The 26,759-nt window shown below is 47.8% G+C and overlaps 1 protein-coding gene across 4 annotated transcripts in view; it reads right to left on the bottom strand.

Moving 5' to 3' along the window:
- The window catches only part of chn2 (chimerin 2), a 485,758-nt gene that overhangs the window by 132,834 nt on the left and 326,165 nt on the right, over positions 1–26,759 (bottom strand). For all 4 annotated transcript variants that reach the window (XM_070880837.1, XM_070880839.1, XM_070880840.1 and 1 more), the window contains one exon: positions 26,220–26,505. In XM_070880837.1, coding sequence (XP_070736938.1) covers positions 26,220–26,505 — 286 coding nt within the window. The remainder of the gene's footprint in view (positions 1–26,219; positions 26,506–26,759) is intronic.

The following is a 26,759-nucleotide window of genomic DNA, read 5'->3' as shown; positions in this document are numbered from 1 at the left end:
AAAAGCTCCAGGCACATCACGTAATTAAATATCTGTACTCCTCTTTTCTTAGGTAATGAAACCTTGGGCTCAAGTTTCGGCCTGAGTTGCTGCTGTTTTTTTGGAGCAACTAGTTTAGAATGAAGCATCTTAGAAATTGCAATTCTCGGCATTTAGTTTGCTCCAGTTCTAGTGAGTTAGAATAGTTCCATTTTAGAACAGATTTTTTTTCAAAAGGGGGCGTGTCCAGCCACTTACGCCTGTTTTGCAAGTTTAGGCAACGAAAACGTACTCCAAACTAACTTAGAATGGAGTAAGTGTAGATTTTTGTACGCTCAGATAAATCTTGCCTACACTTATAAATCAATCGTAGGGAACGAGAGATTGGGGAAACATTAAACACTTCACTTTTACAAATAGAGCCATCATCAATAATAAATGATAAATAAATCAATAAATCAATCAAAAAAAAATTTTTAAATCAAAAATCAAATTTTTTTTTTTTTAAATCAATCGATAAAAAATTACGTTTCTACTCACCTAATGCAGCACCAGGAGCCATCCAACAGCGTGCTGGGACGGGACTGCCCCAGTGTCTGTCTCTATCTCTGTCAGTGTGTCTCTCTCTGTCTCTGTGTTTCTGACAGCGAGAGCTGGGGGGGGAGGGGGGAGAGGAGGGGGGAGAGGAGGGGGGAGAGGAGGGGGGAGAGGAGGGGGGAGAGGGAGAGGAGGGGGGGGGAAGAGGGGGGTGGGGAAAGGGGGGGTGGGGAAGAGGGGGGTGGGGGAAGAGGGGGGTGGGGGAAGAGGGGGGGTGGGGAAGAGGGAGAGGAGGGAGGAAGGGAGGGAGGGGAGAGGAAAGGGAGGGAGGGGAGAGGAGGGGGAGGGAGGGAGAGGAAGAGGAGAGAGTCTGTGTTTCTGACAGCGAGAAGTGGGGGGAGGGGGGGGTGGGGAAAGAGGGGTTGGGGGAAGGGGGGGGTTGGGGGAAGGAGAGGGTGGGGGGAAGGAGAGGGTGGGGGGAAGGAGAGGGTGGGGGGAAGGAGAGGGTGGGGGGAAGGAGAGGGTGGGGGGAAGGAGAGGGTGGGGGGAAGGAGAGGGTGGGGGGAAGGAGAGGGTGGGGGGAAGGAGAGGGTGGGGGGAAGGGGAGGGTGGGGGGAAGAGGAGGGTGGGGGGAAGAGGAGGGTGGGGGGAAGAGGAGGGTGGGGGGAAGAGGAGGGTGGGGGGAAGAGGAGGGTGGGGGGAAGAGGAGGGTGGGGGGAAGAGGAGGGTGGGGGGAAGAGGAGGGTGGGGGGAAGAGGAGGGTGGGGGGAAGAGGAGGGTGGGGGGAAGAGGAGGGTGGGGGGAAGAGGAGGGTGGGGGGAAGAGGAGGGTGGGGGGAAGAGGAGGGTGGGGGGAAGAGGAGGGTGGGGGGAAGAGGAGGGTGGGGGGAAGAGGAGGGTGGGGGGAAGAGGAGGGTGGGGGAAGAGGAGGGTGGGGGAAGAGGAGGGTGGGGGAAGAGGAGGGTGGGGGAAGAGGAGGGTGGGGGAAGAGGAGGGTGGGGGAAGAGGAGGGTGGGGGAAGAGGAGGGTGGGGGAAGAGGAGGGTGGGGGAAGAGGAGGGTGGGGGAAGAGGAGGGTGGGGGAAGAGGAGGGTGGGGGAAGAGGAGGGTGGGGGAAGAGGAGGGTGGGGGAAGAGGAGGGTGGGGAAGAGGAGGGTGGGGAAGAGGAGGGTGGGGAAGAGGGAGAGGAGGGAGGAAGGGAGAGGAGGGAGGAAGGGAGAGGAGGCGGAGGGAGGGAGGGAGGGGAGAGGAGGGGGAGGGAGGGAGGGAGAGGAAGAGGAGAGAGGGAGAGAGGAGAGGAAGGAGGGGGAGTGGCTGAACGGGTCGGGCTGACAATGACACTTTGGGCAGGGCCCGCCCACAGCGAGATGCCGGGCGGGCGGGCCCCGCCGACGACAGTGGGGGTGGGGGGGACAGAAGAGAGAGGGGGCAGTGAAGAGTGGGGAGGGAGGGGGAGGAAGGCTGAACAGGAGGGAGGGAATGGGGGGGAAAGCTGAACGGGAGGGAGAGAGGGAGGGGTGGGGGTGGGGGGGGGGGGAGCTGAACGGGAGGAAGCGAGGTCCGAGTCCCGATCTTTGCCCGGGGAGCCCATTCGGCCAGGGCTAGGGTCGGGCCCCTCCCACGCAGCCTCGGGGGCAAGGAGCTACTGCACATGCGTACACACTCTAGCGCGCACGTGCATAGGTCCTGGCACTGTTTTCAGCGCCGGGACCTGGCTCCGCCCCCGACCCCCTGTGCTGCACCACGCCGAGCACGAAGACATCCTGAGGAGACCGGAGATCACAAGGTAAGTTTTCAGCGCCCTTTTTATTTCAGAAAGCCAGCGCACCTTATAGAGGTGCGGCGATTTTCCAGAGGACGGAAACTTGGGCCCCATATTAAAGTTATCTCAAGATTAGTCTCAATGATTTCTTTTTGGTAAATGTAACGAAGCCTAAAGTAGTCAGGTATATAACATTGCAGTGCAATATAAATGTTATATGAGATAAAGTTTGAATTGAATTACACTTTTATACATTAGTATAACAAAATGGTGCAGTAGGAAACAACTGTAACAAAGATAGATGTCCAGGCCACTCCAGACTTGTCTCCCACTCTTTCCTGTGCATTCTCCTTATTTTCATACACTTGCTATCATGGCCATGTCTGTATCTTAGGGCCCAAGTTTCGGCCTCAGTTGCTCCTGATTTTTTGGAGCAACTGGTGTAGAACGGAGTATCTTAGAAATTCAAATTCTCGGCATTTAGTTTGCTCCAGTTCTAGTCAGTTAGAACAGTTTCACTTTGGAACAGAATTTTTTTTCAAAAGGGGGTGTGTCCGGCCACTTACGCCTGTTTTCAAAGTTTCGGCAGTGAAAACTTACTCCAAACTAACTTAGAATGGAGTAAGTGAAGATTTTTGTAAGTTTGAAAAAACCTTGTCTACACTTTAGAAAATCAGGCGTAGGTTACAAATTAGGCGTAGGGAATGGTGGGTGGGGGGGTTTAAAGGGAAGTTTACAAACATTAAACACTTCAGTTTTACAAATAAAGAGCCATCATCAATAATAAATGATAAATACATCAATAAATCAATCAAAAAAAATTAATAAAAAATGAAAACGGTCCCCCCAGTGTGTCTCTGTCAGTGTCTCTATCTCTCTGTCTGTCTGTGTGTCTCTCACTCTCTGTCTGTCAGTGTCTGTGTTTCTGACAGCGAGGGGAGGGGGAGAAGGGGGGGGGAGAAGGAGAGAGGATGTAGGGAGGGAGGGAAGGAGAGAGGATGTAGGGAGGGAGGGAAGGAGAGAGGATGTAGGGAGAGAGGGAAGGAGAGAGGAGGGAGGGAGGGAAGGAGAGAGGAGGGAGGGAGAGAAGGAGGCTGAACGGCCGAGCCCAAGACCTCAGCTAGATTTACAGGTAGGTGGCGTCGGGTCTCGGGGGGGGGGGGGGGGGGGGTCTCGGAGGTCCGGAGGGGGGGGGTGGGTGAGAGAGAGTCGCGGATGTCCGGGGGGGGGGGGAGGAGTCGCGGAGGTCCGGGGGGGGGGGGTGGGGGAGAGAGAGTCGCGGAGGTCCGGGGGGGGGAGGAGTCGCGGAGATCCGGGGGGGGGGGGAGAGAGAGTCACGGAGGTCGGCTCACCGGGGGGGGGGGGGGTGGGGTTACGCGGGGGTCGAGTCTGTGCAAATTTGTGGCCGCATTTCCCACATTGAAACAGTGATTACACTCCAAAAGAACTTCACTGGCTGTGAAGTGCTGATGAGATGTCCAGTGGTCGTGAAAGGCAATCTCCTAGTAAAGGATCCCCTCGGAATGAGTGATCATAGCATGATTGAATTTCAAATTCAGATGGAGCGTGAGAAAGTTGGATCTCTAACCAGTGTACTAAGCTTAAATAAAGGAGACTATGAAGGTATGAGGGCAGAGTTGGCTAAAGTGGACTGGAAAAATAGATTAAAGTGTAAGATGGTTTATGAACAGTGGTGTACATTTAAGGAGATATTTCACAACTCTCAAGAAAAATATATACCAGTGAGGAGGAAAGGGTGTGAGAAAAGATGGCCATCCGTGGCTAACTAACGAAATAAAGGACGGTATCCAATTAAAAACAAGGGCAGACAAAGTGACCAAAACTACTGGGAGGACAGAAGATTGGGAAGCTTTTAAAAGCCAGCAAAGAATGACTCAAAAAATGATTAAGAAAAGGAAGAAAGACTATGAAAGTAAACTAGCACAAAATATAAAAACAGATAGCAAGAGTTTATATAGGTATATAAAAAAGAAAAGAGTGGCTAAAGTAAATATTGGTCCCTTCGAGGACGAGACTGGGGAATTAGTAATGGGGAACATGGAGATGGCAGAAACTCTGAACAAATATCTTGCATCAGTCTTTACGGTAGAGGACACCAACAATATTCCAACAGTGGATAGTCAAGGGGCTAGAGGGGGGGGAAGAACTTAACACAATCACTAAGGAGGTGGTACTCAGTAAGATAATGGGACTAAAGGCAGATAAATCCCCTGGACCTGATGGCTTGCATCCAAGGGTCTTAAGAGAAGTAGCAGCAGGGATTGTGGATGCATTAGTTGTAATTTACCAAAATTCCCTGGATTCTGGGGAGGTCCCAGCAGATTGGAAAATTGCAAATGTTTCACTCCTAATTAAAAAAGGAGGCAGATAAAAAGCAGAAAACTATAGACCAGTTAACCTAACATCTGTGGTTGGGAAAATGTTGGAGCCCATTATTAAAAAAGCAGTAACAGGACATTTGGAAAAGCAAAATTCGGTCAGGCAGAGTCAGCATGGATTTATGAAGGGGGAGTCATGTTTGACAAATTTGCTGGAATTCTCTGAGGATGTAACAAACAGGGTGGATAAAGGGGAATCAGTGGATGTGGTATATTTGGACTTCCAGAAGGCATTTGACAAGGTGCCACATAAAAGGTTACTGCACAAGATAAAAATTCATGGGGTAATATATTAGCATGGATAGAGGACTGGCTATCTAACAGAAAACAGAGAGTCAGGATAAATGGTTCATTCTCGGGTTGGCTATCAGTAGCTAGTGGGGTGCCGCAAGGATCAGTGCTGGGACCCCAATTATTTACAATCTATATAAACGACTTGGAAGAAGGGACCGAGTGTAACGTAGCCAAGTTTGCTGACAATACAAAGATGGGAGGAAAAGCAATGTGTCAGGAGGACACAGAAAATCTGCAAAAAGACTTTGGGCTCAATTTTCCCCAAAGCTTTCTTTTGGCATACTTGAAGAGTTATGCCCGAATTTTTGTGGCCCGAGTATTCCAAAAAAAATGTGTTGCAAGTTTCCCCTTAGGATCTCTTCTATTTGGCGTAGCCTAACCCGAGGGTGGGGAGGGGAGCTTTGATCTGCGCCAAAAAGATCGGGTTGCCATGGTAACCTGTGAGTTCTCCTGCCTGCCGGTGAGTTCTGTCAGTTCTCCTGCCCGCCCCTAGTCCTGGCCGAATGACCTCCTCCCTCCCGGTCAAAGGCTTCCCCCCCACCCCCTCTCCTTCCCCCCATCTCTCTCTTCCGCCCCCCATCTCTTAGCTTTCCTGCTGCTACTGTCTGGACATCTGCTGCACTTATCTGCGCCGATTTCTTTAACTCTCCCCAAGGGTTTCCTCAAGTGGTCACATACGCTGGCGTAAGTAGAAATGGAGTAACTATTAGCGGGCCAAAGTTGCCTAAATGGGCGGAACTGGCGTAGGTGGCTGGTAACGCCCTCTTTTGAGAAAAAATAACCTAAAAAAAAGTAACTGAGTTATGCTGGTGCAAATTGATTGAGGAAATTTGAGATTTTTAAGTTACGCCAGAAAAAGCAGCCTACTCCCCCAAAAAAATGGAGTAACTCCTGGCCAAGATTGAGCCCATAGACAGGCTAAGTGAGTGGACAAAAATTTGGCAGATGGAGCATAATACTGGAAAGTGTGAGGTCATGCACTTTGGCAGAAAAAAAATCCAACAGCAAGTTATTATTTAAACGGAGAAAGATTGCAAAGTGCTGCAGTACAGTGGAACCAGGGCGTACTTGTGAATGGAACACAAAAGAATAGTATGCAGGTACAGAAAGTGATCAGAAGGGCCAATGGAATCTTGGCCTTTATTGCAAAGAGGATGGAGTATAAAAGCAGGGAAGTCTTGCTGCAGCTAGACAGGGTATTGGTGAGGACACACCTGGAATATTGTGTGTAGTTTTGGTTTCCATATTTATGGAAGGATATACTTGCTTTGGAGGCAGTTCAGAGAAGGTTCACTAGGATGATTCTGGAGATGAGGGGGTTGACTTATGAGGAAAGGTTGAGTAGATTGGGCCTCTACTCATTGGAATTCAGAAGAATGAGATGTGATCTTATCGAAACGTATAAGATTATGGAGGGGCTTGACAAGGTGGATGCAGAGAGGATGTTTCCACTGTTAGGGGAGACTAGAACTAGAGGGCATAATCTTAGAATAAGGGGCCGCCCTTTAAAAACTGAGATGAGGAGAAATTTCTTCTGAGGGTTGTAAATCTGTGGAATTCGCTGCCTTAGAGAGCTGTGAAAGCTGGAACATTGAATAAATTTAAAGACAGAAATACACAATTTCTTAAACGATAAGGGAATAAGAGGTTATGGCAGAGAAGTGGACCCGAGTCCTTGATCAGAGCAACCATGATCGTATTAAATGGCGGAGCAGGCTCGAGGGACCGTATAGCCTACTCCTGCTCCTATTTCTAACGTTCTTATATAAATGCAAGTCTTTTTCTTTTTTTCCCCCAAAGATCTTTGAAAAAAAGCTCAAAAGTAGAAGGGCCTTTTTTATTACAATTCCTTTCATCATTATTTTGTATTACATTAAAAAAACACTAATTTAGTGAGGCTAATGGCGCTCGTTGTTATTTATGTGAAGATGCTACAGCAACTTCAGGTGAAGGCTGATGAGCAGTTACATGTGGAAATCTAACAGTTGCTATCCCAGATGCGCTGCTCCGTTGTTAGCTGCGTGAAAACGGCATCTCACTGTCTGCCTCACAAATGAAATGCATTGAATGGCCTGTGGTTGCTGTACTTGCACGGTAAATACAAACTAAGCTCACCACAGAAAGTTAAGTCTTGCCCATTTCAGTCTAAGTACTCTTTGAACGACATGTTCAGTGTTAATTCATGCCAAACAATCACTGGCACTGAAAAATAATTATTACAAATGTCGAGTTCCATTGCTTCAGGTTTTAATTCTTGGAGATATTAAAAATGAAAAATTTAAAAAGAAATTTTAAACTTTTCCTTTCTCTCAATTTGTTTTCCTCTCTTAATCCAATCTTTCTTTCTCTCTTTTTATGTAATTGATTTGTCATTGAATTCAGCTGCTCTAATTTACATTTCCTTCTCAGTCCTTGCACTGTTAATTTCACAGTCCTTCAATCTGATTGGTTAAGGAGATACACAGATGCTTGCTCTGCTCACTCAGGTCCCAGATGCCCGGTTTCCCTCGCTGCAAAGTTATCAGCTCACACTTTCAACAACTTGCCACACAAAAAATTAAGAAACTTAAATGTGCAACGGCATGTCCAACTAACAGCAGACGACGTTAAATGTCCTGCTACAGGAAATTATGGCCCCAAGTCTATCATTGCATTTACTCACTTGAAGATCCATCCACAAAATTCAAGACTAAAAGTGCAGTTGCTAATGATATCCTGTGTGTTTCTTTCGTCTCAATGCACATTTTATTGGGAAGATATATGAGCAGTAGAATTTCCATCTATGTTAGTCGGTAGCTCTCGGCTTTTCTGCAGTTGTGTCACTGCCAACAACTTGCAATGGATTCAGGGAGGCAGGAACTCCTTGGTCTTTAGAACTTGATGAAACTCACTAAATATTTACTCTCATGCTGGTTAGGAAAGAGTTATTTAAAAAATTCTCAAAAACAATCATGGGTTAAGGTTGCTAAAAATTGGTGATCACAGAATTATTTCACCTCAGATTTGGAGGTAATTTTACAACTTGGTGCAGTCTCTCGCCTGCCTTGAAATGCAAATCAGAAATGTGGACACCCATTACCGATGATGTTTCAACTATTAAATTGTCAAAAGTAATTTGCAATACTTGTCCAAATTTCTGATTTGTGCTTCAGGCAAGTAAGACACCTGCCAGGAGTGTGAACTCGTACAAACTAGGGGGCATACATTTAGAATAAGGGGCTGCCCAGTTAAAACAGAGATGTGGAGGAATTTCTTCTCTGAGGGTCGTGATTCTGTGGAATTCTTTACCCAGAGAGCTGTGGAGGCTGGGTCATTGAATATATTTAAGGCGGAGATAGACAGATTTTGAACAATAAGGGAATAAAGGGTTATGAGGTGCAGACAGGAAAGTGGAGTTGAGGCCAAGATAGTCAGATCAACCATGATCTTATTGAATGGCGGAGCAGGCTCGAGGGGCCAAATGGCCTACTCCTGCTCTTATTTCTTATGTTCTTATTAGTCCCAATCATCAGTTTACAGAACTCGGGGGGGAAATGGAATGTCTGTGGACACATCTGCTTACAAATTGACACTGTCTAAATGTGTATTTACTTGTAACCATTATGGGGTAGCTTCCAGCCCTAATGTTGGTTTCCACTCTTCCTATTCAAGCACCCCCACTTTCCATTTCATATATTCTGTCCCATATTTGTAAAAAGGGTAAAATAATTACCAGAACTACAATCTATTTTACATTAAAATACAAAGTGCATCACACAACACTATTTCAAAATGCACTGAAAACTCTCCTGTCAGGCTCTGTATTTGGCAAACTCTATTATTAAGATTTATCTGTAGTACCTGTAGGTGGAACTGTGATAGCACCTTCCAATGTAATTAAGTGTTCAGCTTGTGAACTAATATGACATGAATAAGAACTCTCTCTCTTATTTATATAGTCAAAGAACATAGAATAATATGATTTTCAAAAAGTCTGCCCGCAATTGCAAGTTCTGGACACAGGGTGGTGCTGTGGTACAAATTGTTAGGTAGAATTTTACAGTGCAGAAACAGGCTATTCACCAAACTGGTCTGTGTCAGTGTTTATGTCATGTATCCTACATGGTTACTGCTTGTACTATTACAAGGTGTGCCACCAGAGGGCACTGCAGTGGAAGACTTGTAGATTACCTGTACAGGTGTGCCAGGCCTAGTATAAAAGGCAGGCCACCATGTGTGATCCTCACTCTGGAGATACATTAAATGGACTAAGGTCACTACAGTTCAAGTGCAACACATTGTCTCATGGAGTCATTATCAGAGCATCGAAAGACATAACAATTGGCGACGAGATTAGGGACCTTCCCGCGAAAATGGCTAACTGGTATGTTGCAGCAGTCACCAATGGGGATGATTGGGAAACCTTTGTGGAGAGGCTCGAACATTTCTTCACAGCAAACGACCTGGCAGGCGATAATCCGGCCACACTGGCTGATAAGCGCAGAGCTCTTCTGCTAACCAATTGTGGGCCCACCATCTATGGCCTCGTCAGGGACTTGCTGGCACCAGCAAAGACAATGACCAAGACGTACGAGGAGCTTGTAATGCTGATCCAAGAACAACTCAAGCCCAAAGCATCCTCACAGCCAGACACCGGTTTTATACACACTGACGGCCCGAAGGCCAGGAAATCGCGAAATATGCTGCAGACCTCAGGAGGCTGGCGGCACCGTGTGATTTTGGCGACCACCTCATCGAAGCGCTGCGAGATATCTTTGTCATCAGAATCGGCCATGAGGGCCTTCTTCATAAGCTACTGTCTGCGGATACCACTGCAGAAGGTCATCTCCGTGAGCCAAGTATTCATGACCTCGACCTGCGGCTCCAGGCGGATGACTCATCCTCAGGACTCAAACCCGGCAACTACTGTGCACAGAGTGGCGCCTTTTAGAGGCTGGACTGTAGAACGTGAATCTTCTCAGGGGAGAGAGAACAGGCCCCCCCCCCCCCCCCCCGCGTGTCCCTTAACTCAGAGTCCGCCGAGGGGGGCTAATCGAGTAGCTCCATGCTGGCGTTGCGGAGGGAATCACAGGGCTCACCAGTGCTATTTTAAAGACTGTGTGTAAAGGCTGAAACACAAAGGGCCACCTCCAGCGAATGTGTAAAAGAAATACGACTCACTGTGTTGACGAAGAGTCTGCAGGTGGCCATGAATCCAGCGCAGATGATGAAGCGATAGTCAGAGAGGCAGCTGAGCTCCACGATGAGGTATATAGCATGTTTACCTGCACCACCGAATGTTCTCCGTTGAGGATGGAAGTCGAAATAAATGGCGTCCCAGTCTTCATGGAAGTGGGCACGGGGATGAGCCAGTCAGTAATGAATCAAGAAGCCTTTCAGAAGCTATGGGACAACCAGGCTGAACGACCCAAGTTGCGCACCTACAGCAATGAACTCATCCCAGTCGTAGGTAGTGTGGATATAAAAGTACTCCATGACGGCGCGGTGCACAAGTTACCACTGTGGATCGTTGCCGGTGATGGACCAACGCTACTCGGAAGAAGGTGGATGGAGAAGATCCTTTGGAGCTGGGAAGATTTCATCCCTCCAGCTATCGATGTCCTCCATGCTCAGAGGAAAAGCAAACCCTCACCTGAGGGTGGACCCGGCACCAGAGAGCAGGCCAGCACAACACCCGAGGCACAGACCGCTCAGCACGACTGCGTGGAGATGATCCAGCTGAGACGACCCGAACGCACCTTCCAGGCTCCAGTGGCAGGACTCAGGAGGAAGAAAATCAGATCCACAGGCGACTTCCCAGCTTCGGTGGCAGAACCCGGGGAGAAGGTGGTCACAGCAGTCAACACCGTGGGTGGAAGAAAGATGGCACCCAAACCACGAGGTGAAGCGCTGGCTGAAGAAAAAGATGGCAGCGGCCAGACCACGAGGTGCAGCGCTGATGGAGCAACATGTGGCACCAAGCGAAGAAGAGTATTGGGGTAAAGATAGCAAGGCTCTCTTAAAGGAGGCCAGCAACCCACCACATTTAAAGGGACAGTTCCACACGCTCAATCAATGTAATAGCAACTGTGAGCTAGATGTAAAATGTGTAATTGATGATCAGAGTTGTGTACATGCAATAAGCAAAGAAAAGTTGCGCGATTGCAATCGGAGCCACAGGTTATTCACAATGAGTAATGAAACGTTATGCGATATAGGATTTCAACTGCACAGTCAATGCAGTGGGCAAACACCCATTGGGAGCACACAGGTCCAGCGAGCTACCCAATGCTGTAGCCTGCGTCCCTGGGACCAGAGTGATGCATATTGGAGTGTGGCCACAAGCAGCTAATATAGACAAGCTGCAGAGCAAGCGATCTCAGGAGGGCAATGGCACCGGTATCGATACCCTGCTCCCGATCGGCTCCACCTCTCAGGCACCCGATGGCACCAATCGCCATGAGCCTGAAAGAGCAAACCGCGCTAAGGCGCAGCCCCCAGACTCTATCGCCACCAAGGCCACACCCGGGAACGAAGGGTCACCCGCAACGGTTCTCCCAAATGGGACTGGGACCAGCCAGGATCCCAAACCAAATAACGCCCAGGCAAGCGAGTCAGCAGTTCCCTGCGCACTGAAGAGGACTGCTCCTCAGTGAGCAGCAGTGACCCGGGGTGAAAGGAGAGGACAGGGAGGTCACAGGCATCTGTGAACCTGCCCGACGCTAGGAGCTATGGCAACAGTCCCGAGAGCAGGCAACTTGAGCCAACCGGGTTCCCACTGCCAGCACTGGGCACCGCGCCGCCACCAGACTTCCTGGACACCATCCAGAAGTTCTGGCACTAGTTTGTCCTCACGCACCGGCGTTGACCCCAGCACTGACTCCAAGTATATACCTCACCATTCAAATGTACTTGCCTCTCTACGGTACCACGAATGTAATACTGTAAATGCAAATTTTGTTTTTTGGACTTGAATGTATACGAATGTAATGAACCAACGGCACAATCTGTACGTGGGGCGGGGGGGGGGGGGGAAAGAGAATGGAGTGGTCATGGACGCACAAACAGAAACCACCAGTACCTGTACTGCCAACGAAATACCCCCACCTACTCATCAAAGGGTCAACTAGATAGAGCTTAGCCCAGAACAGTCAATGCAAACGCGATATGCACTAAGGACCTGGGGGAGAGTGATGTCATGAAACCCAAATGGTTACTGATTGTACTATTACAAGGTGTGCCACCAGAGGGCACTGCAGTGGGAGACTTGTAGGTTACCTGTACAGGTGTGCCAGGCCTAGAATAAAAGGCAGGCCACCGTGTGTGATCCTCAGTCTGGAGTTACACTATATGGACTAAGGTCACTATTGTTCAAGTACAACTCATTGTCTCGTGGAGTCATTATCAGAGCATCTGAAGACATAACAGTTTATGCTCCACACGAGCCCCCTCCCACCCAATTAGCTTCCCATTAAATGCATCTATGCTATTCACTTCAACCACTCCTTGTGATAGCAAATTCCACATTCTCACCACTCAAACTGTGACCTGTTACGTGTGCTGTGTCAGTTAAAGTTAAAGATAAGTCATTCTTCAACTTTTGTTTAAAATTTAAACTTCATGTAAAATTAGTTATTTTTTTTCTTCTTCCTCACCCAGACAACTCGTGTACGATGTCGGTTTCCAATACTGGCATATTGGCTCTCCCACCCATCCTGTCAGGTGTCTGCTCTCAGCCACACTCTACATGTCCCTGGCCCTTCCTCTGCCCAGCATTCTTCCTTGACCTGAGTAGCTGCTTGCTCTCAGCTCTCAGTAGCCACTGCTGCATGTTTTATTCCTAAGGAGTCATCCACCCCTCTGGAAGGAATACCTGACCCTGCACACTACCCAGCCAAGATGATTTTGCAGGCCTGGTGAAAGAAAGCTGAATTCCCCATCCCATTAGTGAAGTTGTTTCCCTGTCTTAATTTGCCTGTCCCAATCCCTCCATTACCGTCTCCTCTCTCTCTCTCCTCCCCGTTCTCACCCCTCCTCCGACCCCTAGCTCCACCTCTTCCCTGCCTGGGTCCAATTATTCCCGGCCCTCTAACCCTGCTTGACCTAAACGCTGCACCTGGTCTCGACTCCCCACATGCAATATCATGGGTGATTTACTAGTAACCATTATATTCATAAAAGGTTTTCATAACATAGATTAGCTTGGACAGAGGACTAAATCTCCCAAGAAAATAATGGCAATTACAACGTGCATATTGTGCAATCCTTCTCTAATGGTCCTCCTTTTCTCAAACGCTATACATCAGTACAAAACATTAGAAACAGGACACTGAATGGTGCTGTGCCAGGCAGCCCAGGAAGATCGTGTTTGATTCCTGGTTCTGTAATATGCTAGAGGTCCTGATGCTGTGTATTCACTTCACTTACATTACAAAGATGCCACAGAATTAGTAGCAACAAATAACTGTGTATACATGATTTGCAGTTTAATTTCTGGTTGATGGAATTTCCAAAATGGCTAGAGAAGGTCTGTCCATGTCAGCGAGCAGGTCTGTATTAGTGGGTTGACAACTCAGCCTGTTCACAGCTGTAAAAAGGAATAAACATGACAGTGGACACAGCCGACAGAAGTGTTTATAACAGTTGCCAGCACTACTGCCTCTGGAGGTACTAGGGGAAAGCATCTCTTGGAATGGTTCTTGATGCTTCCAAAAGCAGCAGTAATGCCCCTTTTACTTTACAATGCTATTACCAAACACAGAGCTCTTGGTGACAGCAACATTGTAATGTAAAGGGGTCTTTCATGTTCCTAGGTGAGGGATGATGGAAACAAGGCCAGAGTTGCTATTTTGAATCCTTCTCCAATGACTCCTGCTTCAATTATACATGTCTAGACATTAACTGAGGACCCGATAAGGCTCAGCTGTGATGGTTCAATGACTGAACTGCCTGCCAACATTTCGGAGCCGAAATTGCTCCTTTCCATATCGTGGGGCAGTAAGTCCTTGCCAACCGGGGGCGGCCGGATGGTCCGACCCATGCGGAATTGCCCCCGAGCTGGGGTCAGCAGAAACTTACTGCCTGATGGCGACCCCTTTCCCCCCCACGAGGGAAATTGCCCCGCGGGATTGGAGCCGCCGCCGGTCAGTGCCCCCGACAGCTTTTCCCGGCGGGAAGCTGCCAGTGACTGGGTGGTGCGTCCGCCCTTAAAGGGGAGGTGCACTGCTGTGGCCACCATTTTATTTTAATTGTTGGCCGACTCTGCTGTCAGCCCGATAATGGCGTCCGCGGATTCAGCCAGGGAGTCCGGCACCCCTCTTGGGTTCTGGGACGCTGGCCTGGCCGAAACTATCTCTGGTGGGCCAGTGGGCTCGACATAGGCCTCGCAGCATCCCTCTCCTTTAAGTGAAGGGGAGCAATGTTGATATATGTCAGCACGGCGCTGATGACATCGCCCGCCTTACGCCCCGCTCCTGACTCTCTTCTGCTTCTCTGCCGTCCCAAAAACCGCCCCAAATTAATTTTTTAAGCAAAAGAGGGCATCGATTAGGGCGGTAATTCATCACATAATTCGAATTATCCGCCCCGAGAGCAATTTCGACCCCGTACTTGCCCCAATGACGATGGCAACGTATCAAAGGGCTGCAGTTATCTACGGAACCGCATGCTGGCATGAGTTGCCATCTAGTAAACAGGAGGATAGGAAAGAAAATAAGCAGCAATAATAGAAGAGGGAAAAACAAAAATATCAAATTAAAATACATGTGGAAAAACAAAGCATATATTACTTTCTGTTAAGTTAGCGATATACTTCCATTTCTCAACTGTTCTTTTTTTTGCACTAGAGACGACCATATACAGCTAAGAAATGCAGTGAAGGATGTGTTAACATACTAGAAATCATTTACATTAAACTCACTATACTGACAAAGTAACTTCATGGTTGGTGATTTTTGAATGGCATTTTCAAGTACATAAAGGATTTCATTTTTAAGGTGAGCATCAGGGGAGTAAGCTATTGATGGATCAACTATTTAGATTACAAATACCTTTAATGAGATGCATGCTCAACTGAATGAAGTAACCCAATTGGTTGCTGCTTGTAACATGATTGAAATATCCATTAAGAACCGCTGAAGCCACAGTGCAACTCCAAATTGTAGTTTGTGTGTTACAACTGTAGTTTTAGAAAATGCTATTAATAAAGCAAAATTCAGTTAAAGTACTCGCTTGTGTAGTTATAAAGTTTGCTAATACATGCCATGATTACTTGTGAACATCTTTATAAATAAACTTCTCTCTCTCTCCAATATATTTCAGTCCAGTCAGTTACAATTTTTGGAACAGTTTTACACAGAGGTTGGGAGCACAGCTTGTTCAGATACTAAAGCATAGCAGCACAGAGTGGTACAGCATGGTACCATGGCTCTAATTACCCACACAACGAGTTCCCAAACTCCACATTGGCGAGAGGCATAGGCCGGAGGTGACATTTTTCCTCTTATGGAGAAACAGTCAACCTGTTCCAGTGTCATGTACATCCTAGCACCACTCAAGGAGGGAAAATTGCCAAATTGCTGAGGAGAGATGAGTTCCCTGTCATTTTGATCAGGGAATAGCACATGGTGCAGGAAGACATATAAAGAACATAAGAAACAGGAGCAGGAGTAGGCCATTCGGCTCCTCGAGTCTGCTCTGTCATTCAATGAGATCATAGCTGATCTTCAACCTCAACTCCTTTCCTGCACTATCCCCATATCCCTTGATTCCCTTAATATCCAAAAATGTATCGATCTCTGTCTTAAATATGCTCAACAACTGAGCCTCCACAGCCTTTTGGGGTAGAGAATTCGAAAGATTCACCACCCTCTGACTGACTCATCTCAGTCATATAAAGTGGAAAATAAAGCAGGAAATCATATGGCGTGTGGGGGGGGTGGGGGAAGAATTAGGACTTCAGACCCCGCTTCTGTATCCACCCCAGCCCCAGCCTATTTTGCTGGGACAGTGCTCATAACATATGCATGGTGGGATTCCTGCCATCAAGAGGAAGTCCGCCAGGGCACAATTGGAGAATCCCAATCTGCAACATCAGAATATCTGGGAGCAGTGTTAAAGGGGTGAAAGCACCCCGAAGATTAGAGGAGATGGCCCAATGATGGTCTTTGCTGAGACCAGGCCTTCAACAACTGAGAGAGCAAATAGAGGGAGAGAAGGCAGCTCCACTGGGGTCACCTCAAAACCATTACTGTCATTCCTGGGGCCTACCGCCCCCTTTCCCACGGTTGCTCCAGGAAGAGGCAGTAAAACAGGCGAATACAAGGAAAATCTGTCAGGAACATGGGCCCAGCTCTTCCACTGCTATTTGCACGCAGCGAGGGATGGGGAGAGGGATGGCCAGCAGTGGTCCTAGGGGTGGGAGGAAATCCTGGTCAGGCCAGTGTTATGCCAGCAGACCTCACCACCCAATTTTCTCTTTTCTTCTGCTGTAATTTCAGGTGGGGTGGGGTGACAGAGAAATGCCCCCCCCCCCCCCCGCCCCCGCCGCCACACAAGGTAGAAATCAAAACTGGTTGGTAGCTTTTCCAATACATTTGTGTAATTGTTATATCCATTAGCTGGAGAAACACTAAATACTGCTTCCTCCAGTAATGTAGATTGGGTGATACTGGCCACATCCATCGGTTTCCTCCAAAACACATAGACAATGTTGTGCATGCATTGTCTAAGTGTCTGTGCATCTGTATCGGAACTCTGAATATAATTTAATTTGCAGAGAGTCTTGGTCAGACCTCCTCTAGAGGACTGCACCTTAGGAAGGTTATATTGGCCTTGGATGGAGTACAGTGCTGATTCACCAGAATGGGCTTAAAGGGTTCAATTATGAGGACTGGTTGCATAAACTTGGGTTTGTATTCCCTTGAGTTTAGACGGCTGAAGGGTGATCTAAGCGAGGTATTTAGAATGACAAAGAGAATTGATAGGGTAGATGCAGCGAAATTATTTCCAGTATTTTCTGTTTATATTTAAGTTCAGAAAGTAGTTTCAAGGCTGCCACTTTGGGATGCAGAATAATATTTAAATTGCTGGAGCAATGGGCTCAATTTTCCCCAATGCCATTTTTTGGCGGATTTCAACAGTTACACCTGTGTTTTTTGGTCCCGACTACTCCAAAAAAAATAACTTTCAAGTTTCCCGTTCTAATTTTTTAAATTGGCACTGTGCAGCCTGTCCTTTAGCTTCGGAGGTGGAGCCTAATGTCTGCACTGAAAAAACAATGCCCCCGCTTTCTGCGCATGCGCGAAAAAGAAACAACGTTTTTTACGTGACTGCTATGGACGCGCATGCCCAGTACAGCTACGGTCTGCATTCAGCCATTTTTAAAGAGCCAGTTGTGTGAGAGACTTTGAGTGCTGCGTGAGAACTTTAATTCTCAGTAGAAAAAAATCAGAGCTGCAATATGCAATGCGGCTCAAGGACCAAGAATTTCTCACAGGATGAAGTGGAGGCATTAGTTACTGTAATTGAGGCCAGATAATGAGCTGTGTAAAGTCCTTACACAATACCACAAATCCACACGAGGCACATTCTATAGACAAGATCACTTCATGACCTGAACCTTTATTCAGAGGACCAAGAAGTGATGACCCTGCGTGGAACCTCCCTTTATATACCTGTATGACCAGGTAAGGAGTGTCTCCCACAAGTTCACCCTTCGTGGTCAAGGTGTGCATTTCTTACGTATATACAGTATTGCAGTGGTGTTACATAAAGTTTACTTACATACATGACATTACCTCCCCCTCAACATCTTATTGGGTTAAGTCTCTCGGGTGGTCTGCGCTCTCTCGTGGAGCGCCGCAGTTGGGGCTCTGGTTGTTGAGCCTTGGTATGCGTGTCTGTCACCTGTGGTGATTCCAGCCTGACCGCTGAGACTGTGCATGCTGCTGAATGTTCTTGTTGCTTGTTCACTGGCGGTGGTGTGAATACCATCTCATGATCTTCATCAGGTTCCTCAGTGTCCATGCTGAACCTTTTTTTTTTTACTTGGCCCAGACGCTTGCGGCATATCTGCCCATTGTTAAGTTTAACCACTATGACCCTATTCCCCTCTTTGTCTATTACAGTACCCTCAAGCCATTTGGGCCCAAAAGCATGATTGAGAACAAATACGGGGTCATCAATTTCTATACATCGCCCCCTTGAATTTCGGTCATGGTACTTGTTTTGGGACTGGCGCATGCCCTCAACAATGTCAGACAGGACTGGATGAATGAGAGACAGCTGAGTTTTAAGTGTTCATTTCATGAGTAGCTCCGCGGGCGGGACCCCCGTGAGTGAGTGCAGTCGGGACCTATAGGCCAGCAGGAGGCGCGATAGGCGGCATTGAAGGGAGGCTCCTTGAATCCGGAGCATTGTTTTATGATTTGGACCACACGTTCCGCCTGGCCATTGGAGGGCGGCTTGAACGGTGCTGTCCTGACATGGTTAATGCCATTACCCGACATGAACTCCCGGAATTCGTAGCTTGTGAAACATGGGCCATTATCGCTAACAAGGATGTCCGGCAAGCCGTGGGTCGCAAAGACCGCACGCAGACTCTCCACGGTGGTGGATGTCGTGCACTAATTCAAAATGATGCACTCAATCCATTTCCAGTACGCATCAACCACAGTGAGAAACATTTTTCCCATGAACGGGCCCGCATAGTCTACATGAATACCTGACCATGGCCTGGTGGGCCAGGACCACAGGCTGAGCGGGGCCTCCCTGAAAGCATTACCTGGCTGGGCACACATCGTGCACCTGCAAACACAGTGTTCCAGGTCTGAATCAATTCCCGGCCACCACACATGTAACCGGGCAATGGCCTTCATCAGCACGATGCCTGGGTGCTCACTGTGGAGTTCCCTGATGAATGCTTCCCTGCCCCTCTGGGGCACGACTACCCGGCTGCCCCATAGTAGACAGTCGGCTTGGATGGAGAGCTCATCCATCCATCTGTGAAACGGTCTGACCTCCTCAGGGCATGCTCCGTGTGCGGGCGTCCAATCCCCAGTCAGGACACATTTCTTAATCAAGGATAGGAGGGGATCTGTTGGTCCAGATTTTGATCTAGCGGGCTGTGATAGGGGAGCCTGCGCTATCAAAGGCATCGACAGCCATGACCATCTCAGCGCTTTGCTCCGCTGCCCCCTCAGTGGTGGCCAGTGGAAGCCTGCTGAGCGAGTCAGCGCAGTTTTCGGTGCCGGGCCGGTGCCGTATGGTGTAGTCATACGCAGCCAGTGTGAGAGTCCATCGCTGTATGCGAGCTGACGCATTGGCATTGACAGCCTTGCTGTCTGACAGCAGGGATGTTAACAGCTTGTGGTCCATTTCTAATTCGAACCTCCTGCCAAAAAGGTACTGATGCATCTTTTTCACCCCATAGACACATGCGAGTGCTTCCTTCTCAACCATCCCATATCTACGTTCAGCTTGAGAGCGCGACCTGGAGGCATAAGCCACAGGTTGTAATTGGCCCTCAGCGTTACCTTGCTGCAACACGCACCCAACCCCATAGGATGATGCATCACGTCAAAACCAATTTCTTACGGAGGTCGTACAAGGTCAACAACTTATTTGAACAAAGTAGGTTCTGCGCCCGATTGAAAGCCTGTTCCTGACAGTCCCCCCAAAACCAATCGCAACCCTTACCCAGGAGCACATGTAGCGGCTCCAACAATGTGCTTAAGTTCAGCAGAAAGTTCCCGAAATAGTTCAACAGTCCCAGGAATGAACGCAACTCCAATGTCTTGCAGGGCGTGGGCGCTCGTCGAATCGCCTCCATTTTGGAATCGGTAGGCCGAATCCCATCTGCAGCAACCCTCCTGCCCAGAAACTCGACCTCTGGGGCCAAAAACACACACTTAGCCTTCTTGAGTCGCAGGCCGACCCAGTCCAATCGGCGTAGCACCTCCTCCAGGTGGAGGTGTTCCTCGGTGTCATGACTGGTGATGAGGATGTCGTCCTGAAATACGATTGTTCCGGGAATGGATTTGAGCAGGCTTTCCATGTTTCTTTGAAAAATCGCGGCCGCTGATCGATTGCCAAACGGACACGTGTTGTAAACAAACAGTCCCTTGTGCATGGTGATGGTGGTCAGTAGCTTAGATTCGTCGGCCAGTTCTTGGGTCATGTAGCGTGGCAAAAAGGTCCTCCGCTCTTGGGAGCGGGTACTGGTCTTGTAGGGATACCCGGTTGATAGTGGCCTTGTAGTCGCCACAGATCCTGACCGAGCCATCCGCTTTTAGGACGGGAACGATGGGGCTTGCCCAGTAGCTGAATTCAACGGGCGAGATGATGCCCTCTCACAGCAACCGGCCCAACTCGCTCTCAATTTTCTCCCGCATCACATACGGCATAGTTCTGGCTTTGTGGTGCACTGGTCTGGCATCCGGGGTGATGCGTATCACTACTTTGGTACCTTTGAACGTCCCGACGCCAGGTTGAAATAGTGACTCAAATTGTTGTAGGACCTGTGAGCATGAACTTCACTCCACAGATGTCATGGCGTGCACATCCCCCCATTTCCAGTTCATCTCAGCTAACCAGCTCCTCCCCAACATTGCGGGACCATTGCCCGGGACAATCCAGAGCGGCAGCCGGTTCACCGATCCATTGTGTGTGACTGCCAACATTGCACTGCCTAGCACTGGAATGATTCTTTGGTGTACGTCCGTAATTGCGTCTCAATGCGTTCTAGTTTGGGTCTGCTAGCTTTGAGTGGCCACAGCTTTTCGAATTGTTGAACACTCATGAGTGACTGGCTGGCTGGCCCCCGTGTCCAGCTCCATGCCTACAGGAATGCCGTTTAATAGGACTTTCATCATCATAGGTGGCGTTTTGGTATATGAGCTGTGAATGTTTGCCACATGAACCCGCTGAACTTCAGCGTCCATTGCTTTGCCCCAAGCATCATCCTGCCGCGCAGACCCCTCATCTGGTTCATCCGCCTCGTATATTAGTCTGGTTACAGGCTTTCTGCACATTCTGGCAAAATGGCCACTGAGGTTACAATTTCTGCAGACGAACTGTTGAAACCTGCAAGTCCTGGCAGCATGTCTGCCCCCACACCTCCAGCATGAATTGAGATTCCCATTGTTGTGAACAAAAGGGCTGTTCCAAGGCATTCCTCGCTGATTGTCCCTTTGACTGCTCTTGAGCACCCTGTTAGTGGGTGTCAATGGCCCCATCACGGGCCGCATTGTCCACTGGGGGGGGGGGGGGGGGGGCGTAAATGTCCGTTCAGTCTGCCATTGTCTCTGTTGGAGACTTACTCTTGAGTCTATTGCTGCCTGGGGTGTGTCGAACTGCCCTTGCCAGCCTGCGGGGCTCTGTGTCGCTTTTATGATATTGACTCCCTGATCCATCGCCACGTTGGAGGCAGAATTGCGCGCCTATATTATCCTGGTTTCCTCCTCCCCCACCATAAAAGTCTGAGCTATCAACGCCGCTGCTTCCAAGGTCAAGTCCTTGGTCTCAATTAGCTTTCTGAAAATCCCAGCATGACCGATGCCCTCAATAAAGAAATCCCTTAGCATCTCCCCCCTGCAGGCGTCTGTGAACTTAGAGGCTGGCCAAGCGCCGGAGATCCGCAACAAAATCCGGTATGCTCTGTCCTTCCCGATGCGGTGGGTATAGAATCTGTGTCGGGCCATGTGTACGCTGCTCGCCGGTTTGAGGTGCTCACCGATTAGTTTGCTGAGCTCTTCAAAGGTTTTGTCTGCCGGCTTCTCGGATGCTAGCAGGTCTTTTATGAGTGCATAAGTCTTAGGTCCACAGCTGGTCAGCAGATGAGCCCTTCGCTCGTCAGCCGCTGCATCTCCCAGCCAGTCCTTCGTGACAAAACTCTGCTGGAGCCTCTCAATGAAATCGGCCCAGTCCTCACCAACACAGTACCGTTCATCTGTGCTGCCGGTGGCCATTCTCGTGGGTCGTTGATTCCCGTTTCTCGTCGCCAATGTAAAGTCCTTACACAATACCACAAATCCACACAAGGCACATTCTATAGACAAGATCACTCCATGACCTGAACCTTTATTCAGAGGACCAAGTGATGACCCTGCGTGGGACCTCCCTTTATATACCTGGATGACCAGGTAAGGAGTGTCTCCCACAAGTTCACCCCCCGTGTCAAGGTGTGCATTTCTTACGTATATACAGTATTGCAGTGGTGTTACATAAAGGTTACATACATGACAAGCTGGACACCAGCAGAGGTCACATAAAAGTTTCATCAAAAGAAATGAAGAAACGCTGGAACCAACTTGCAGAAGATTACTGTGCAATAGTGACCAGCCAGAGGTCTGGAGACCAGTGCAAAATGTGGCAGGACCTTGGTCAAGTAGTTAGTGTAAGTAATATTTTCATTTATTCACTGAAATTGCAATTGTAAATGTGACCAGCTGTATATGTCCCACCCAGCAGAAAGACACCCTCTCTAAAAAGATATATTTTCATCTTTGCAGTGGAAGGTGGCACACAACAAAAGGGAAAGAACTTGAACAGGAGGAGGCCCGGCAAATCTGCACCCACTGACACCCTTGGAATACAGGGTCGCTGCTTTGATGGGTCCTGCCTAGAGAAAAGCAACCACCACTGCACTAGCTGGGCCCACACTCGAGGGAGAGGGTAAGTCCTGCAAAATCCACAGTCTGGCTTTGCTAAATGTTAAGTACTGCGTGGGCTAGCCATGCTTCGGTTCATGGGGATGTCTCCATCAGCTACGCTTTGGTTGATGCAATGTGCTATCATTCATTGTGTTCCTTCAAATCAGCCTGCTGCCTGCACTGTGTGAGCCTACTCATGCCACCCACCCTGCCCCCTCCTCTGCTGCTAACCATTTGTCTGTTCCATCATATTTTGCAGAACTTGAGGTCAACCTTGACTAGGCTGAAGCCGATGCAGAAGATTCAGACGCGGACGAGCCTGAAGAGGAGAACATCTTCCAATTCCACCTTCTAGACCAAGAGCATGGGGGGGGGAGGGGGAGGGGAGGAGAAGGATAAAGCCCCCACTGTTGCACTCACTCTGGAGGAGGTGCTGGTGCCACCCATTGAGGTGCCATCCCCTTTCCTGAGTGGTATCAGTGTTGAGACATTCTATGGTTTCGCACAGTCCGAGGCTGCGAATTCTAGTGGGGTGCAGCGAGGCACACCCAGGGCCCTACCATCTGAGGCTGCGGATCCCAGTGGGATGCAGCGAGCCACACCCAAGGTGAGGAGGGGAAGGAGAGCTTGTGTGAGGTGCAGGATCTAACATATGTGGTTCAGATGATGGAGAGCATTGACCTTACGCGATTACTCCTGGACACTATCAGTGGGGTGGGTGATGAGGTATTGGGACTGTCGGGAGAAGTAACAATACTCTCATGAGAAATGGGAACACTGTCGGTGAACATGAGGGAGGGAATGTTGCAGGTAGTTGAGACACTGTCAGGCACATGAGGGAGGGAATGTCAGAGTTAGCTGCTGCTGTCACACCCTTAAAAAAAAAAATCAAAAATTGAAGAATTGCATTAGACTTCCATTTTCTCCCTTTTGACTTTGAAAAAATTAAGCTTCATGATGCATTTTCTTTGTCTTCTTGACTCCCTCCAAAAGTTCACATAAAAACAATGGCGTCTTTCTGCGGCAATTTTTTGATGTGCGCTGGTTTTTCTTAAGTGCCCAGAAGGTTTTTTACAGAGTGGTCAATTACACCGTCCTCGGAAAAATGTAAGTTGGCCAAACTCGCTTAAATGTGAAAACTGGCGCAGATATCAGGTTATGCCCCTATGACGCAAAAAAATACTAACCTAAAAAAATCGTACCCAACTGAGTTACGCTGGCGCAGAAACTTTGAGGAAACTTGGATATTTTAATTTACGCCAAAAAAACGACGCAGATAACTGGGGAAAATTGAGCCCATAATGTCCAAATCTCTCAATTAGATGATAGGATTGTAAATACGCATTATTCTCCAGATAATGTACAGAAATTTGACTTTTATTCACGGAAGCATATTCCTGCTGATTGTTATTTAGAGCTTTTTGGCATACTTTTAAAAAGTAATGAGTTTTTTTGTTAATTAAAAAGTACGCAGCAAATTATTTCTGATCCTTGTACAATAAGACAGAATGCACGAAAAGTTTAAACCTCAATAGAAAATAGTACACCCAGCAATAAAAAACCTTCATGATTGAACTGGAACCGATGAACAGAAAATGTAAACTAACCCATTGGAATGCTCATGTTCAGAGCAATGGTTACTACAAAAATATCACAACAATCAAAACCACCTTCGCCAACAACAAATCACCTAATTCTTCTAGTTATACGTTCTGACCTTTCCCTAATACAATGGTACATAGCTTGTTTCTTTCTGTAGCAGTGGAACCACTAAAACTTATTTTCCAGTGTCACGCAACTGCATCCCTTTTTTGTTGCTCTTACTGAGTAACAGGGTTCGCTGCTCAATTTGAAAGCAGCTTTGAAGTCTTCTATATCACATACTTCAATTTGATTTCATGCTTTTGTTCGAGAAAGTAGCTTTCTATTTTTGTTTTATGTATGTTGTCCTGCATCAATTTAGTCAACTTGTTCCAAATATTTGGACTGTGCTCAGTCCACATGCAATTAGAAGTTGAGATGGTAGCTTCGAATTAAGAGATCCAAAAAATTTTCTCAACCAAACTGCTTTATTACCCGTGATCGAGCGACAAATTATTAAGGTCTTTAGCACTTCCATGAAGGAGTTTGTATAATGCGTTGATTGGATCATGTGATTTTCTGTCTCACTATCAATCACATATGTATGCAGTGCCAGCCAATTATAAAGAGCTAGTTTGTCATTCCTTTCTCTATTACAGGTTGAGCGTCCAAAATCCGGAGTTCCGGAATCCGTAATGTTCTGGAATCCGGACACTGGGCCGATCTGTGGCGGGGTCGTGCGGAATCCGGTAAATGTTCCGGAATCCGGTAAATGTTCTGGAATCCGGACATACTGCCAAACTGCTTACCGCCGCGAGCCAGGCCCAGGGAAATTCCAAAAATCGAAAACTCTCAGAACACTCACAGGAATGAAAAAACACAAACTCCAACCCACCTCTTCTTCCAGGTCTTCACACCCACAACCGCTGCTCCTGAGTCCGCAACGTAGGTCTCCCCGGGCGTCTTCGCTCGGCCAGAACACAAGTGTGCTAAAACTGCAAAGCACGGCAACCGTGCCACCCCCAGTCTTGCACACCTACGGTCCGCCTAAAACCGCCGGCGCAAGACCCCGGCAAAACTCTGCAAACTGCACTTCCCAAACGGCACTTCCCTTTTCTACAAGGGGATGATCCAAGTTTTCCTTTCCCTTCCTCTGCCACTCTGGTCACAATGCTCCACACAATTCCTGCATTGTTTATTCTTTCACCTTTGCCACTATTTACATCCAGAACTAAATCCAAAACTGTCAATTCATCGTACTCCTCCGATTGAAACCGTGAGTTAACTGGCCCAGTCCTGCAAGCAGAAGCAATCATTGACGATTTTCCACACTGTGGAGGTTTTGGGGAGTTAATTATGCTGTGAGTAAGAAAGTTTGATTGATAGAAATAAACAGCGATACTTCAAACAGCCGTCCGAAAAACCGGACACGCACACAACAGCTCCCCAAACCAGCCGGCCCCTGCCTGGCCCCAAATAAAACCGCGCAAATCGGGAGCTGCGATCGGATCATAACACCCCATGACCCCGAACAGAGTTGGAAAGACGTTCCGAAATCCGGAAATACCCGAACCTCGGCTCGGGCATTTCCGGATTCAGGACGTCAGAACGATGTTCCGAAATCCGGAAATACCCAGAATCCAGAACGGCCTCGGTCCAGAGGTTTCCGGATTTCAGACGCTCCACCTATATAAGCAATTGTCCAATTTATCACTGAGTGACATTCGCAATAAATACAACTGAAGCTGAGCAGTATGGCACAGATAACATAAAAACCTAATTGGAAAAGCATTAGAAACATGACTCGTTCATACTACAGATGGCAGAGCAGCCCAAGAGTGTTACTTTCTTGAATTCATATTGCAGTCAGGCATGACAGAAGTAACATGATGAAAAAGTGTAGAGAACAATTGTGAGATATATAGGAAGTACCTGGCATATACAAGTCACATTTTAGAAGAAGTTGCACACACAAAAGTGCAGCCCGACAACCATTTCTGTGCCAATTAAGACAACTAAATATAAATGGAGATTCTTACCTTTTCAACTGAACTGTTTTCATCATTCACCAAGGACACCTTCCTACTGTCACGTTTTGCTTTAATCAGTCTTTTTGAGGTTTGCTCCCTCAACAATGTGGCGTATCCTATGTGCTCATAGATAGGATTTGTAGTCATCTTTGAAATATACTCAGATGCTTTAGTTTCTATGTACAGAGTTATCAAGCCATCAGTCACTAGATCATGGATTGACTCAAATCGCTTCTCACCTACAAAATGCTTTCCATCATAGAACAATCTATAGTTTAAGGTCTGATATCCAAACCTGCAAAGAAAACAAAAAGACAATAGGTCATAAGCAAGATGCCTACCATCTATCATCAAATGTGTCACAGACTAACTAAGATTTTTTTTAAGTTACAAATAGAAAAAGGTCAAAATGATATTGGAAAAAAATGATGAAATGTCCTGAGAAACTCCACAACACACCAATGTAGATCAATGCATAAAAATTACTCAAATGTTTTACTGCAGGGGAGGGGGAGTCGAAAGGGTTTAAACACACATTGTAAACATTGC

Source organism: Pristiophorus japonicus, chromosome 5 (assembly GCF_044704955.1).
Source record: "Pristiophorus japonicus isolate sPriJap1 chromosome 5, sPriJap1.hap1, whole genome shotgun sequence".
In the NCBI taxonomy this organism is placed as follows: Eukaryota; Metazoa; Chordata; class Chondrichthyes; family Pristiophoridae; genus Pristiophorus; species Pristiophorus japonicus.
The sequence above is the reverse complement of the archived record's forward strand: the minus strand, read 5'-3'. Positions and strand labels throughout refer to the sequence as shown.